Below are 15718 nucleotides of genomic sequence, written 5' to 3' on the forward strand. Positions count from 1 at the left end.
CGAGTTAAGAGTTCTTGGTCTACTGATCTGGCTATTAAGGTGTAGCTTAAAGCAGCGGTCCCCAGCCATCGCCGCCAAGAGATGGATTGTTCGCTGGCAGTGAACGATGCAGGAGATCGAGGAGGAGGCCCTGTCTCCACACAGTGTCATATGCCGAGGACAAATCAGCCCCAATGCGGCTGGAGAGTGAAGCTACTTGTAAGCCTTAACTGATTCCTAATGGACATAAGCTAAATCGGAATAAGCTTGGTTTAAACCGAAATAAGACTGTCCACACAACCTGCTTTAACTAACTCACTTTAAAAGCATACCCTAAGTTAAACTGATGCAACTTACTCATGTAGACAAGCCCAAGTTAATAAAGACTAATAGTTTTGCTGGTAATGGGAATTGTGACACATCTGTATTTTATTATTTTTTTTACGTAGACGCATCAGTCTAAAACTTAGCTCCACATATTAATTGATTCTCTCTCTCCACATATATATGTCTCTGTATAGTAATTGATTTGGCCCAGGACTATTCAGCAGTGAAACCTCACTACACATAGCCAATTAAGTGGGGCCAGTTACCTTTTTTTGCAGGTTTCTTGTTGTTGTTTAGCTGCCCGCTGACATCCTGTAACCGTTTTTCTAACTCTTTCTTCTTTTCCTGAGCTAACTCTTCTTTAGATTTTGCTGCTTGCTTTTTCCCACTTGCAGCTGTGGAGGAGGAACGCACAATTTCTGAGACTGCATGGTTGGGGGGAAAAAAAAGTGGACATCACTATTTTACAGGGCACACACAACTATGCAACTGCTCTGTAGTTACACTGCGAAGATCATGTGACCACATAGCAATTACACATCCCTACAGAGGACAACACAAAAAGTCGCATAGACTCTCAGATAACAATCACCCTTTACATGTTTTTTTTTTTGTTTTAAGATCTCTTGGTAACTATTTTAGAAGATAGAAATATCCATGTAATAACCTTGTAGTTACAGGTTACTTACCAGCCACTTATATGGTCAATAGTTACATTGTAATTAAAGAATTGTTACATGGGTTTTCTGCCCTGTAAAACAAAGTGTCCCATTAAAGGTTGTCAGATCAGGCATTTGCCATCAAGATCTAGATTTTTCATGCAAAAATTCAGCTGTTTTGTTGCTTAAAAAAAAAAGAGAACCGCAACTGACACAGGCAAAAATAGCAGATGGCAAGAATGTATTTGCATTAGCTAGGATTAATACGTTAAAAGGTATCAACAATCCTCATGCTTCAGATCATAAATTAATGCTAGCTGAGGTGAGGAAGAAATATTCCCCCACAGAACAGTATTGTATACTTTCGACTGTTGCACATCAGATGTTGGCCACTATCAGAAACAGGACAGATGGTCCATTGGCTTGATCCTGGGACGAAATACCTAAATTCCGCGGTATTATTTTGAAGTAATGATAAACCAAAACCCTCCCACCAAAAACTTACACAGAGTACCCTCTGAAAGCTAAACATTGCAATAAGCAGAATGTGGCAGAAAAGTTTAGTTATATTCCATGGTGTTGATATTGTCACTGAAGTTCAGACAAAGCCCTGTTCATCGGTGCAGGGTATGCAAACTTCACACACCTGCACTAATGATACTCTGAGGTTTTCCATGTTAACACAGGCTTTGGTTGCAAAAATAAAACGCTCTGTCATACATAATTGTTCTGGAGAGTCTCTGAATTGTTACAGCAGTAAAGGGATTCAGTCAAAATCCAGCTGATACAGTAGAACCTCAGAGTTGCGAACACCTTGGGAATGGAGGTTGTTCGTAACTCTGAACAAAACCTTATGGCTGTTCCCTCAAAATATTACAACTGAACAGTGACTTAAGCTTTGAAACTTAGTATGCAGTAGAAAGATGCTGCTTTCCCTTTATTTTTTTAGTAGTTTATGTTTAACACAGGACTGTACTGTGTTTGCATTTTTTTCCCCATCTCTGCTGATGCCTGATTGTGTACTTCCAGTTCCAAAGGAGGTGTGTGGTTGATTGGTCAGTTCATAACTCTGGTGTTTGTAACTCTGAGGTTCTACTGTACATTAAAAAGAAAAAAAAAACATATCAAGATGTCGGAAAAAAATAAGTTTGCTTAGAGCTCTCTGGAAGTCATGTGGCAGCAAAATGGGCTACTATGCAGGGATCATGGTTATCTGCTACATTTGAGTCTTTGCTCCCGGAGGTGAGGGGTTGGGGACAAAGCAGAGACCACCCATCAAGGAAGGACAGTCTTACAGTTAAGACACAACTCAGGATATCAGGGCTCAATTCCTGGCTTTGCCACAGACTCTGCGTGTGACTTCGGGCAAGTCACTTCATCTCTCAGTGTTGGTTCCCCACCCTTTGTCTTGTCTATTTAGATTATGTGCTCTTCACATCAGGGAACGTATCCTTCTAGGTGTATGCACAGCACCAAGCACAAGGAGGCCTGGATTTTGGTAGTGCTTTCTAGACGCTATCAGAATACAAACAACAATAAGCCCCTCACAGATTCTGGAGGGAAGGAGCGCCGTCCCGGGGAGCTTGGAACCTTCAGCCTTCCATGGAATAGGATTTTGGGGAGGGCAGAAACAGATTAAAGAGGAGGATCTTGGACATTTCCACTGGGGGAAAGAGGCCTTTTAAAAAAATCACCGTCAGATTGCCAACAAGTAATCAATACTTGGAAAGAGAGTTTGATAAGAAGCGGGTCCTAATGAGCAACCCCTCGCCTCCCGCGCTGCGGGGCTGATGGGGAACTCATGAGCCATGAGGTAACTTACAAAATGGTTTCCTTTGTTTTTTCTGTAAACAAGACTTGACGTATCTCTCCAGTTCTCGTAAAGTGGTGGGCTTCAAGGTTTCAAAATCTATTTCTATCTCATCGGGGTTGGAGTCCCTGAGGGAAGGTTCCCGGGATTGGATGATGTGCACTACCCGGCCCAGCTTTTCCCCCGGCAGGCGGTTGATGTCCAAGCTGAGCTGCCGCTTCTCATCATAGGTCATGGGCAAGCCCTCCTCCTCCTCCTCAGAGTCGTAGGGTGCAGGTGCCTGCTTGCCTCCTTTTTTAGGCTGCCTGGAGGGTTCGAAAGCACAAACACACTCGCTGGTGTATTGAGTTCATTTCTCCTCCCCTTGTACTAAATGTTCTACCACGAACGTTGACTGTTAGCAAACCATAACCTGGTGTTAGACCTGTGTTCAGGACCCAGCGATGTCAGTGGGACTGAAGTATGTACTTAAATGCTGTCTCGAACAGGAATGCTAGTCCCGGATAGGGGCCTAACATCCCACGTCTAGCATCAAGACAGTTTAGGACAAATTCAGTCTGGCATGTCGGCAGTTGTTACGGACTGTGAGAGCACCAGCCCAGTCAATAAGGGGTTAAAGAGCTCCTCTGGGCTCAATAGGCCCCACTCTGCTACACCCCTGAGGCTTATCAATCCTGGAGAAGGGCAGGTCCCTAAAAAGGAGGATCCTGGTTCAGGCTGGGAGGCATTCAAGAACAGACAAGTTCCCCAGGGGCCGTCTGCTGGGGACCTCGTCGAGAGCAGCAGCCAAACGAGCTCCCTGAGGAAACAGAGGGACCAGATTTTTCCTTACATTCCTTCTCAGAGACCCAGGACTTAGCCCAGGTTGTTTGGACAAAAGGGGTAGGGAGCCCAGATCTTCCCCCCAGGACTATTGGCCTTTACCCTACATGAGACTGCAGGGACGCGACCCTTTTCGTAGGTGGTGGAGGTATTGTGGCTTTTTTCTTTTGGACTACTTTAACACCTCCCTTCTTCCCGCCCCGGAAGAAAACAGACTCCCTCAGGGGCACAGCCAGAGAGTTGTACCCCAAGTCTGGAACCCAGACGACCGTCATACCCCCGTTCAGAGAAGGACATCCAAGACAAGAGAAGCACCTCACCCCTCACTCCAAGAGGGTGCCAGAGAGGTACAACCCATCACAGCACCATAGAACTAGATGGTGGATGTAACCCTTTCGGGTGGGCTTCGTTTGGTGAGGTCTGGAAGAAACACTCATTTTTCACTTGGACTTCACTGGGATCAGGTTGGGGCCCTTTTTGCGTTTTACAGTGTGTCTGCATTAGGGAGAGATAAGCCAGCTTGGAAAGAAGGGGCCAGATCCTGAACCCATGACAGAACTCCCAATGACTTCAACAGGAACAGGGACCTGGCCCAAAGTAACCGACCCCAACCCAGACCCTCTGCCCATCTGGAACAGAACTGGAGCTTTTTCAAAGTTCTGAAATTTTCCTTAATGCTGGCCTAACTCTGCTCTCCTTGAAGTCAGTGGGATCCTCACCATTGACTTCAACAGACGCAGAAGTAGGTCAATGCTGAGTGCTTTTGAAATTCTCACCCAAGACGTTTACCCGATGTGATTCCCCATCACTAGGCTAGTATGGAGAACAGAAAGCTCATTCTAAAAAACTGGCAAGGGAAGGGAAAGACTAACATATAGGAAGACTCTGGACAAGATGCCAAACACCCACCTGTTAGCTGTGGTCGTGCTGTTTGCTTTTTTAGCTGGTGCTTTCTTCTGCTGGGTCTGTTTGGCTGGTTGGGACACCTTGGGTTTCTTCTCCTCCTCGGCTTTCACTTTGTGCTTCTCTTTTTCTTTCTCTTTCTCCTTGTCTTTCTTTTTCTTCTCTTTTTCCTTCTTCTCTTTTTTTTTCTTTGGTTTGTTCACGGGCGCTTGCGACAAAGCAGCTAGCTGCTCATGGACGGCCTTCAGCTGCGGGGAGAACAGAAGAGTTGAGCCCCATTATCAACATACTCCATTCTTCCAGGCACAGACAGCATCCACCCACCCACCCACATGTGCTCACCCCTCTCCCATTTACACCAGCAGCTTTTAAAGTTAATCATTAGGCTGAGTCTACTGATTTCAGCTGGGAGACTTTGTTTGATTTTTAGTAACCTTTCTTTAAAGGGTTAAATACGGGTCCACAGAAGTTGACCCTCGGGAGAAAACTTAGTTCTCATTCTTTAGGCAAATGAAAAGTAGCCACCTCTTGAATGGAGACACTCATGGAAAAGTAGGGAATTTAATGGTTAGGACTGGGGCATCAGGACAGTTGGGTTCTATTCTTGGATCTGCCAATGACGTGCTGGGTAAGTCACTTGATTATTTAGGTATGTTCTGGTGGCACCTGGAAACCCTAACCAAGCCACCTTGTGTTTGGTGCTGCATGTACACATAAGAGACAGTCCCTGCCCTGTAGCTCTTACAGCCTAAACAGCCAAGACAGCCAACGGGAGAGAGAAAAGAAGTATCATTAACTCCATTTTACACAAAGGGAACTGAGACCCAGCGAAATGTGCCCAAGGTCACAAAGGGAGTAGGTAGTTCACTTGCGTATGCCTGCGTTTCCCTGCCTATAAAAAGGGTGTGATAATCTTTTCCTAGATTATCCCAGGGCTGCTGTGGGGTTTCATTCATATTTGCCAACTGCTTTGGGATCCTTGGGGGGGAGATGGGGGTGGTTTACAACAAAATGATACCCTCAAGTGCAGCTCTACTATGCATTGTGTAGACGTGCACACCATGTGCACAGACACACCGCTCACTATGGTGAGGCTGCTCAGAGCTGGCCTGCCTCTCACCTGCTCCTGGAGCTCAGCCAGCCTGGTCGCTCGCTCTTCTTCAGAGTCGGAGCTGTCCGAGTCAGACGAACTCTCCTCGCTGCTGTGGCTGCTTTCCGTGCTTTTGCTGACGACCGGCGCCGTCGGAGGAGGTGGGGGCGGGGGCTCCACGGGCTCGTCTGGCATCTTTGCAAATCTCATCTCGAAAACGTCCTGCAGAGGTTGTTGGATTCAGGGCGACAAAGATGCCTCAGCCACAAAGACCTCATTCTGCATCTTTTAAGATCATGCTAGGAACCCTGCTCAATTGTGCAGTACAGAGAAGTAACTAGAAAGCATTCTTTGCCCCAGACAGTTTAAGGTCTAAAGTCATAAGAGGTGGATCCCAGCTCCTTGGAAGTCAATGGAAAGACTCTCAACAGGAGTTGGATCGCATTTTAATCTCTCTTTGTGAAATCATCTGAGACCTGCTTGTGGGGGACCGATTATCAGATATATCCCTGCTGTGAGATTCTTACACATTCCTCTGAAGTATCTGGAACTGACTACTGACAGAGACCAGACACTGAGCTAGATGGACCCTGGGTCTGATCGAGTCTGGCAATTCCCTGTGCATTTGCTTTCCTCGTAACTGCTTACTTGCTGCTCCGCTGCTTGGTTAGACTCCCGCCCTAGGATTTAGCTCCTCCGTCCAGTTCAGAAAAAACCCTGCCAGTACTGACACTAACAGCACCTCTGGTTTGCGAGCGTGAGAATATCTGCTGCAACAGCCTTGGAAGTTGGCTTTAGGATGGTACATTGCTAGCATAGTTGTCAGACTGCACAATTTCTCCCGCCTCTTCAGTGAGGCATTCAGAGGGGTGCGCTATGTAAACCCAAGGTCGCTCGCCTATCACCTTGCGAAGCAATGATTAGGCCATACTTTGAGCAGAGGGTTCAGCTTTGAGTCACACCATGTGAAGAACAGGGTACAGCACAGGGCATCTAATGCCCCTTCCAAATACCAGGGAAGTCAAGGACCCTCCTGGATTGAGACCAAGAGGAGCTGTGCGCGCGCAGAACCTAGGAGGCTCCTCTTAAGGGGGAACTAAAATGTACTCTCTGAAAGACGCATTTGCCAACATCTTTACCTGGAGTTTCCTGGCCATGGCTACAACTTCGTGGTCTGGGGGATTGTACTTGTAACAATTAGAGAACATTAACCGAATATCCGCTGCAAAACCTTGTGCGTCCTGGTATTCCCGGCTGTCCATTTTTTTCTGCAAACAAATAAGCCAAAGGGGGAGGGAGGGAGGGGAAAAGAGCCATAAGCAAAATGCTTTCATAGCAACTGCACAGACGAAAGAGAGCTCAGAGTCACTAAAAACCTGTTAGCCTAAGATAGCAGCCGGTTGGTCTAGCTTGCTTAATTCAAACGGATAAATGACATCTAGGCTTCAGATAATATCTTAAATAAATCGAATCCTCTGACTGTTGTATCACAGTGATTTTAATGATAATATTCCAAGAAGTTCTGTTTACACTGACAGTCTATGAAAGTTTGCAAGAGTTCATTTTCTACTAGAAACGAGGGTTCCGGAAAAAAGACGGAACTCTGCCTCTGCCAAAAGAGGGAATAAAATTCCAGTGTGCTGTCAAAGAGGGAGCGCACTGAGGGGTCACCCTTCCCGGTGTCTCTTCGGTCAGAGTCCCTGTCTCTGCCCAATTCCACCGGGTTTCCAAACTTTAAAGGGCAAGATCCTCAGTGGGTGCGTATCACCGCCCCGCCGTTGAAGCTGAGAGAGTGGTGATGTAAACCGGCTGAGACTGGCACACAGGTCTGCTCCTTAAAACTCTACTTCGGGTTCTTGATCCTAGATAATAGATAGCACAATGTCAAGGGTAGCTGCTGCAAAACATTAATGGGATGAGCAAGCGTTTGCAGGATGGGACGCTAACTAAGAAAAGAACAGAGAAAGGAACAATGGAAGCTAGGGTCATCAGAGGACAAAGTTACAGTTGTTTGGGTGCATTAAATGTGCAATCCCATACCTTAACTTGTTGGGATTTTTTCCTCCCCTCGTAGATTTATAGATTTTAAGGCCAGGAGAGACCACTAGGGTCATCTAACCTGACATCCCGCAAAACCCAAGCCAGAAAATTCCACTCAGTGATTCCTGAATCGAGTCCAACAGAACTTGAGCTAGAATCTGTCTTTTAGAAAGCCATCCCATCCTGACTTAATGACTCCAAGTGACGGAGGCTCTATCGCAGCCCTTGGGAAGCTGTCCCAATCACTAATTACCCTCGCTGCATGAGCTAATTGTTACAGGGTAAAAATATTGCACCCTATTTCCAGTTCGAATTTTTCCAGCCTCAACGTTCACCCATTCCTTTTCCGTTTAACCTTAACGCTGAACTCCCTGGGTTTGTAATGCTTGTTTAGAGAAAAATTGCAGCAGTCTTGGAGCAATTTTTTACTCTTCAGTACTCAGCCTTAAAGTCCAGTTTAATTGTAGTGCAGTGGGATATTTTATTGCATGACTTCATTCTGATAGACTTACGGTGAGATTTGTAGGTGCACAGCAATTGCTTTTACAGAATGTGTAAAATCTAACAGCGGAGGCTTGATTTATATCTACCGTACAGAAATGCTGCATTTGCTGAATGGTTAAAAGCCTCCATTCTGCAGCTCTCTGCACCTGTATCTCTCTTTGAAGGGAGGAGGGTTTTGCATGCAGAGGGACTGCAGGCTTGGTATGGTAAAATTCACCCCTGTGCAAAGGGCCAGTGGAAAGCGTATGTATCACTTAAGTCATAAAGGCCCCAATATTTGATCCTAATGCATACAGAATTCCCATTCACTTCATTGGGAGATACACATGCCTAAGGGCTATGGAATGAGCCTTGTAATTAACTCAAAAGGGCTCAAGTGGGACTTCAGTGGCAGATAGTTCTTGTGCTGGCAATCTACACAGATGTGAATTTCATCCATACCGAACTAATTTTGGTAGGAAATCTGCATTCAGAGCAGCGACCTTACTACACTAGCGCTTCACACTGTGACTAGAAAGCCTGACAGACATGGCTGTGAGACAAGATCCCGTTTGGGGGGATTCAATAAGCCAGAGAATGCCTTTGAGCTGCAGGACCGGGGAGGAAGAGGGGAGGGGAGAGACAGATTTGTGCTCCTACAGATCAAGAACAGTTTGGCCTTGTATGAAAAACATTCCTGGCCAATTCCAAAGCAAAACAATACATTAAAACTAAAGAGCCCTGTTACTGTAAGATATGCCTTCCTGCTTGAAAGGCATTTTTGAGGATCTTGTGTTTGTTTAGCATGCCCAATGGCTGATTATTGCCTATGACACACACATCAGTGCGTGAGGCTTCGGTTGCATCCAAAAGGAAAGGTTTTCTAACTCCAGGGCCTTTTGATCACTGGATTTTTCCTTTAATTTTTTTTTTTTTTTAAAGAAAGTTCACTCAGGAAAGACCGAGAATATGGACTTCAAACAGCTGCATGAAATGCCTTTGGGTTCTTGACTTGCCGAGCTGCTTAGCCACGAGTAGAGGAGGTATGTTTGCAATTGCAAGTCAGAATGAGAGTCTGGTGAGAGAGGGGAAGGGAAAGACTTAGGGTATGGCTCTGCTGCAATCAGGTGTGAATGCAGCACCTGTCGCTATACCTGAGCTAGCTTTTATTCACCTCGTTTGTGTGCCATGGCAGCAGGATTTCTGCGCAGGCTAGCTGCCCAGGTAATTGCCCAGGGTCCCAGGCATGTTTAACCCTGTGCTTCTGCAGCTACCCTGCTATCGGTACATGAGCCAGCTAGATCAAAACTAGCTCGGGCATGGCTACGCATGCTGCTATCACACCTCCGACTGCAGTGTGGAACACCTGAGGCACCCAACTTGCACTGATTCCCTTCAGAAAGCCCAGCCCTAGGGCTTACGGAGTCTTTTAAATTAGTAATTTCATGACGTGAGACCCTGGTGCCCCTGCTGTGTGGTTCAGGGACAAGAGAGCAGACCCTCAGTGGGGGTAAATCAGGGTTGCTCCGATGCCTTCCATCATGTTGTGCCAATTTACATCAGCTGGGATTCAGTCCAGGACTCTTCACAACCCGCCCGGAAGTTACATGAACTCGTAGGTTAGTTATTTTAAACCTAGAGGAAATTATCCCCTGGAACAGCTGCAACTAAAGAAATCTTTATAACTCCCTGAAAAAAAAATGTCCCCCTGCTTTAAAACCCTGAACTGGGCTGCTCCGAAACCACAGCAGTTTGCTACAAGAAAATTCACAGACTTGCACGTTTAACTCCCTGGAGACCAGTGGTTTATTCTGAAAGCAGCACTAAACAAATCCTCTTACACAGCAATGCTGAGTATGGTTACTTGTGTCCTCTGAGGTAAATAAAGGGCAAACACATCCATATTTCTGTCTCCTCAGTGACAAAGAGAGACCTAACGGCCAGTGCACAGGGCTGGGAGTCAGGTGCTCTGGGTTCCATTCCCAGCTCTCGCACTGGGTGACCTTAGGCATAACGTTTCAACTCCCTGTGCCTCAGTCTCCCCATCTGGAAAACAGGGATGATGCCGCAGCGCTGTGAAGAGAGTGGATTAATGTTTGTCCTTGGATACAGCTACGGGAAGCGCAAAGGGTTAGTCCTGAGTCCAGGCTCCATGGCAATTATTTGTAACCTATTCAAGTGTAATTACCAAATAACCTGCAGCAGCCACAGAGGTGTTACAATTCAATCCATCCTCTTTCACTGATCTAGTGTCCTCCAGAACCCCCTCAATATGTATCATTCCTGCTCGCCACTCCACCAAACACTTCCACTCTCTGATGACCATGAACTAATTACACACTCTATAGCATCTGTTTTGCTCTGTGATGCTCCGGGAATTTACATGGGCACAAGCTCATTAATAGTAGAAACCTCTGCCAATCCCTTATGCCAGGAATCAGAGAGGAGAGCCCTACAATTCCCTCAGCTCTTCCCATTCTGTCTGATCCACTCTACCCTGCAGCACCACCTTCATACACATTCCCACTCTGCCCTAAAGATCCTTTCTCTGTCAGCCGGCCAGCCAGAATCAGATCAGTTGTATTTCCTCATCATCTCTCCTTTTCTGGAGACAGTCCTGGCAACCAGCCCAGCCCACCTCACTGGTACAAACACAGTCAGAAAGTACCCTCCAAACCATCTGAGATATACCTACTGCTTCACAATTCACTGCAGGGCCTTAGACAAATACCTACCGAGACATGACATATTAACTCTGCAAAATCAACCCTCACACATCCAGGGAGCAGGAGTGACAGGCACACACAATCCCATATATTCTAGTTGCTAAAGAGGTAATTTCTGCATAAAGCATTCAGCATCAGCTCAAGGGACTGTGGCTGCACTCCATGTACCAGCACGATGATCATCACTAAAGAATTGAACCTGGGACCTTCAGATCCATAAACAAAGCCCTCAGGCACTTCTGCTATAAGAGCTGGAACATTTTGTTAACGTTACACTATATAAGGCCTGTCTCAATTAAATCATGCTATGGTCACTTATGAAAAAGTCTCAACAAGCCAAAAGTGACAGCAACAGTAAAACAGTTCAGAAGAAAATAATCCCAGACAGCACTTCAAAGACAATTTCTTAAGAAAAGTGCTTCCCCGCAAAAGGCAGTTCCAGAGTCTTTATCTATAAAAGACTCTGCAGGGTTCACCATTCTCCAACCTTCCCTACTGTACTAATAAAGTACAGACTGCAAATGGGAGGAGAGCGTCAGTTGCATAGACAATGCAGTCAGAGGTCCACGTGTTTTATACATTACAATCAAGAATTTGAGATCCATAAAAGCATGCACTGAAAGACAATGGCGAGGACCCTGAATGTGAATTAGTGCCGGCCAAAGAAACCACAGTGTCCTCAAGTAGGTCTGTTTTTCTTAAAAACATGGATAATAGCCCAGAACTCATCTCAAGCATCTTGCTTCCATGGATCGTTTGGGAAAACCCTGGCCTCACTGAAGTCAACGGGGCCATGCCATTGACTTCAGTAAGACCAGGATTTCATTCCTTAGATCTATATCTTAGGGGGGGAAATTCCACTTGCCTTACTCACTTGGGACTTGATCTTGCAAGGTGCTATGCATCTCTGGAAATGCCCTCTGCACCTTTGGCTTCCAATGACATCAAGAAAGTTGAATGCACTTGGTACCTTCCAAGATTGGGCCCATAAATAGTCCACTGAAGTCAATGCACTACTCGAGTGAGATAGCCAAGAAGGATCTGGCCATTGGTAATTTACTGACTGTTCTTAACACAAGACAGCAGAGGTGCTGGAACAATTTGTACAGTGGGGGTGCTGAGAGCCACTGAATCAAGCTGTAAAACCTGTATATGATGGAAACCGCTTCAAGCCACGGGATGCGGCAGCACCCCCAGCACCCATAGGTCCAGCACCTATGCAAGACAGCTAGAGAAGATTTTATTTATAATTCCAAAAAATCATATTACCAAATTGGGAGTCTGTACTGGGGTAAGGTAGGGACTGGGATAGGGACAGTCAACTTTCGAACAAATATCCTTCAAAACCCCATTAAAGAAATCAGAGATCTTTACAGATATTCAGGGCTGGATTTGGAATTGTGTGCATGCAGTAACTGTGGGCGTAAATAACTGCAAGTGCATGAACCCACCCAATTGCATCCACAGGTATCTAATCGTAGAATTAGAGACTTTGTTAGGAGTCATCTTAAAAATTAGGGCCTCGTCTAGATTTCTCAATTCCAGATGATTAACTCTAACACCTCATCACCGTCAGCAATATTTCATATGAAAGGAAAAGGGAGCCATGTGAAAGGAATAATAATAAAACCCTACAATCTAATAGCCATATCCCGCAAACGCTTATACACCCCAGCAAATTTACTCACGTGAGCAGCAGGGGTGCTGGAACAATTTGTACAGTGGGGGTCCTGAGAGCCATTGAACCAAACTGTAAACCCTGTATATAATGGAAACCACTTCAAGCCAGGGGGTGCAGCACCCCTAGTTCCAGCACCTACGGTGAGCAGTACCAGCAGCCTTAATGGGATGCCTCTTGTCAATAAAATTACATGTGCAAAAGAATTAACAGGATCATGCTTTAAGCCAGGTATGTCCCTCCCCAGGGTATCCTATCTGTCTGTCTTATAGCCCACATCCTGCAAACACTTAAGCAGGTAACTTTACCCATGATTAACTCCCATGAAGTTGATGGGATTACTCATCTGCATAAGCGTTTGCAGGATTGGGGCTTTACACTGTAAATTGAAAAGGAGTACTTGTGGCACCTTAGAGACTAACCAATTTATTTCAGCATGAGCTTTCGTGAAATAAATTGGTTAGTCTCTAAGGTGCCACAAGTACTCCTTTTCTTTTTGTGAATACAGACTAACACGGCTGTTACTCTGAAACACTGTAAATTCTCCACTATTGAGACAAACGGATTGTTTGGTTTGTAAACATTTCAGGTGTGTCTTCTTCCTATATGTATTCCAGTTCCATTGCAGAGCAAGGATCGAGGCAGGAATGTCAATCTAACAGAGTCATATAGATGTAGAGCTGGGAGAGGCCTGAAGAGGTCATCTAGTCCAGTCCCTGGGACTAAGGCAGGTCCAAGTAAACTAAACCATCCCTGACAGATGTTGGTCTAACCTGTTCTTAAAAACCTCCCATGATGGGGATTCCACAACCTCCCTTGGTAACCTGTTACAGTGCTTAACTATCCTTACTGTTAGAAAGTTTTTCCTAATATCTAACCTAAATCTCCCTTGCTGCAAACTAAGCTGATTAGTTCTTGTACGACTTCAGTGGACATGGAGAGCAATTGATCGCCGTCCTTACTGTGTAAACAATAAGAATCACAGTCAATCTATGCTAGATTAAAACTTCCATGACTGAGAGTGCTACCAAGGCAGACAGCCAAGCTGCTCGAGGCAGGAGGAAGGAACTGCTCCAAAATGATCTAATGGGGAGCACTAGTAAGCTTGAAAGTCCCCTCCATGGTCTGACCCTGCTCTCTCTGAAATCAGTGAGAGTTCCGCTTAAGGCTTTGATGGCAGCAGGATTGGGCTCCTAGTCAGTACTGGAGCTGCTGACATCTGGAAGTGAGTGGGGAAAATGGACACACGAAGCTGAGCATAGATTTTCTGGCGGTGGATAAGGTTCTGTGATCTCATCCATGTGGATGGAGCCTCATGGCCACCTGGAACCCAGTGGGCCTCCATGGGAATCCACAAAGCAAATCTGAAGGGCAGGGGATAGGGCATGGCAATGCAAACAGGACACTGCCCACCCCATGCATCCTAGAGGAGCCGCCACTGCTGGTCACCCAAAGATAGCAAGGTGGCAGCTGCATCTTAGGGCTGAAATGCAAGGGGGACCTCAGCCCTCCAGTGAGGACATGGAGGACGCCTCTCTCCCCGCCACCTCCTGCCCCCAAGAGAAAAGGAAAACGAGTCAAGAAAACACTCTCGCCCTCCTCTCCATCAGCACTACAGAAGATACAGGCAGAAAAGTCTTTCAGTCTCCCAGAGTCCCGGAATTGATCCGCTCTGGTCTCCTCCTCCTACAAATCCTATTCCATGCGGCTCTTCCTCCTGCCTGCCTACTCCACGCTGCTCTGCCTCCCAAGAAACAAGATGTACACCAAGAGCCACTGAAGCCGTTCTCCCACTCTCTCAGCCTGGACCCAGCCAGCGCACCAGGGCTCTGCCACCAGTTCCCCCGTCTCTCGCCTACACCAGAATCCCTTCTCTGCTGTATGCCCAGCGCTCGCGCAAACTCAACTCACCCAGGCGTCTTTCCTTTTCTCCTCCCCGGAAGTCGCTGGAGGCTGTTAGCTCGGCTTGGCTCAGTGGCAAATCTAAAACGAAATCCTGAGCACTGGGATGGCTCGGGTTTACAGAGTGAGGGCAAAGGCAAGCTTAGAGTAAGGATGGTTTTTGAGTCATCACTCCACAAGTGGCTGCTTGCAGCATCTCGGCCAGCAGAGAGCCGGCCCTGGGTGGGGTAAACATTCCCGATAACGATACTTAGCACATACATAGTGCCTTACAAACATCAGTCCTCGCAACACCCCTGTGAGGTAGGGAAATATTATTATCCCCATTTTACAGATGGAGATAATGAGGCACAGATAGGTGAAATGACTTTCCCAAGGTCAGGTTCTTACAGGTGGGATTAGAACTCATGAATTATTGGCTCCTAACCTCAGGCTTCATGCAGTAGCTCATGCTGACAAAATCCCCTCCCTTAAAAAAGTATAGTGCCGTAGTCCCAAACACCGTAGCATCACTTGGAAGATCTTTTGGACCATTACTGTAGTGCATATAAGTAGTGGGTGGGATTTTCCAAAGCACCTAAGCGACTTAGGAGCACTCAGAAAAAGGATGGTGACTGAGGAGCACTGGGTCTCTTAAGTCACTTAGGCATTTTTGGAAATCCCACACATTGGCTTTAAGGGGAGCAGGTTTAAGTCCTCACCATAAAAAGTAAAAGCTAGCAGGAGCATCTTCTTCTCTTGCCTGTGGACGGAAAAGTCTCATTTCAACCAACAAAGATTCCTATGGCCAATTGAGCAGCAGAACGTGGGGGGCAACATGGAGCCCTGCGGATGGAGGGAAACCTCCCCGCCCCAAAAGAAAAGCACCCTGAAGTTGAAACCAAGGTAAGCTAAGTTGAAATACCTGCTTCTCTACGAGGCAGCCGTGAACCACTGCTAGCTAGCAACGCGGCTATATTTGTAACATCTACCACTGCGGCGTGAACAGGTGATAATCAGGTCCCACCTGGCGTCACACAAAGACCATCCAGAGCCCACGCCACACCAACAACTGATGGGAAGGCAGTGACTGCTGTACATGGGGTTCTATGGATCGAACCCTACGAAATACCGCACATCCTGTGTTCAGAGCACAACGCTGTCAAGGGGGCGTTTGTTTAGATAGCCGGACTATCTGCTCAGGGAGCTGTTGTCACTGCACAGTGTGGAATACAGGGTACAGGGGAACATTCCAGGACATGGAAAAAGGGAAACAAAATAGAAAAAAAAAAATCTGAATGGTCCACACATCCGGTCAAT

At 46.3% G+C, this 15718-nt stretch overlaps 1 protein-coding gene across 3 annotated transcripts in view; it reads right to left on the minus strand.

Moving 5' to 3' along the window:
- The window catches only part of BRD3 (bromodomain containing 3), a 51974-nt gene that overhangs the window by 5045 nt on the left and 31211 nt on the right, over nt 1-15718 (minus strand). For 2 of the 3 annotated variants that reach the window (XM_048822613.2, XM_048822610.2), the window contains exons 7-11: nt 6730-6858; nt 5621-5812; nt 4507-4748; nt 2788-3080; nt 573-731 (exon numbers count right to left, since the gene is read on the minus strand). In XM_048822613.2, the coding sequence (XP_048678570.1) occupies nt 573-731; nt 2788-3080; nt 4507-4748; nt 5621-5812; nt 6730-6858 (1015 nt within the window). The remainder of the gene's footprint in view (nt 1-572; nt 732-2787; nt 3081-4506; nt 4749-5620; nt 5813-6729; nt 6859-15718) is intronic. The other variant, XM_048822612.2, reaches the window with a different exon arrangement.

Source organism: Caretta caretta, chromosome 16 (assembly GCF_965140235.1).
Source record: "Caretta caretta isolate rCarCar2 chromosome 16, rCarCar1.hap1, whole genome shotgun sequence".
Classification (NCBI taxonomy): Eukaryota; Metazoa; Chordata; order Testudines; family Cheloniidae; genus Caretta; species Caretta caretta.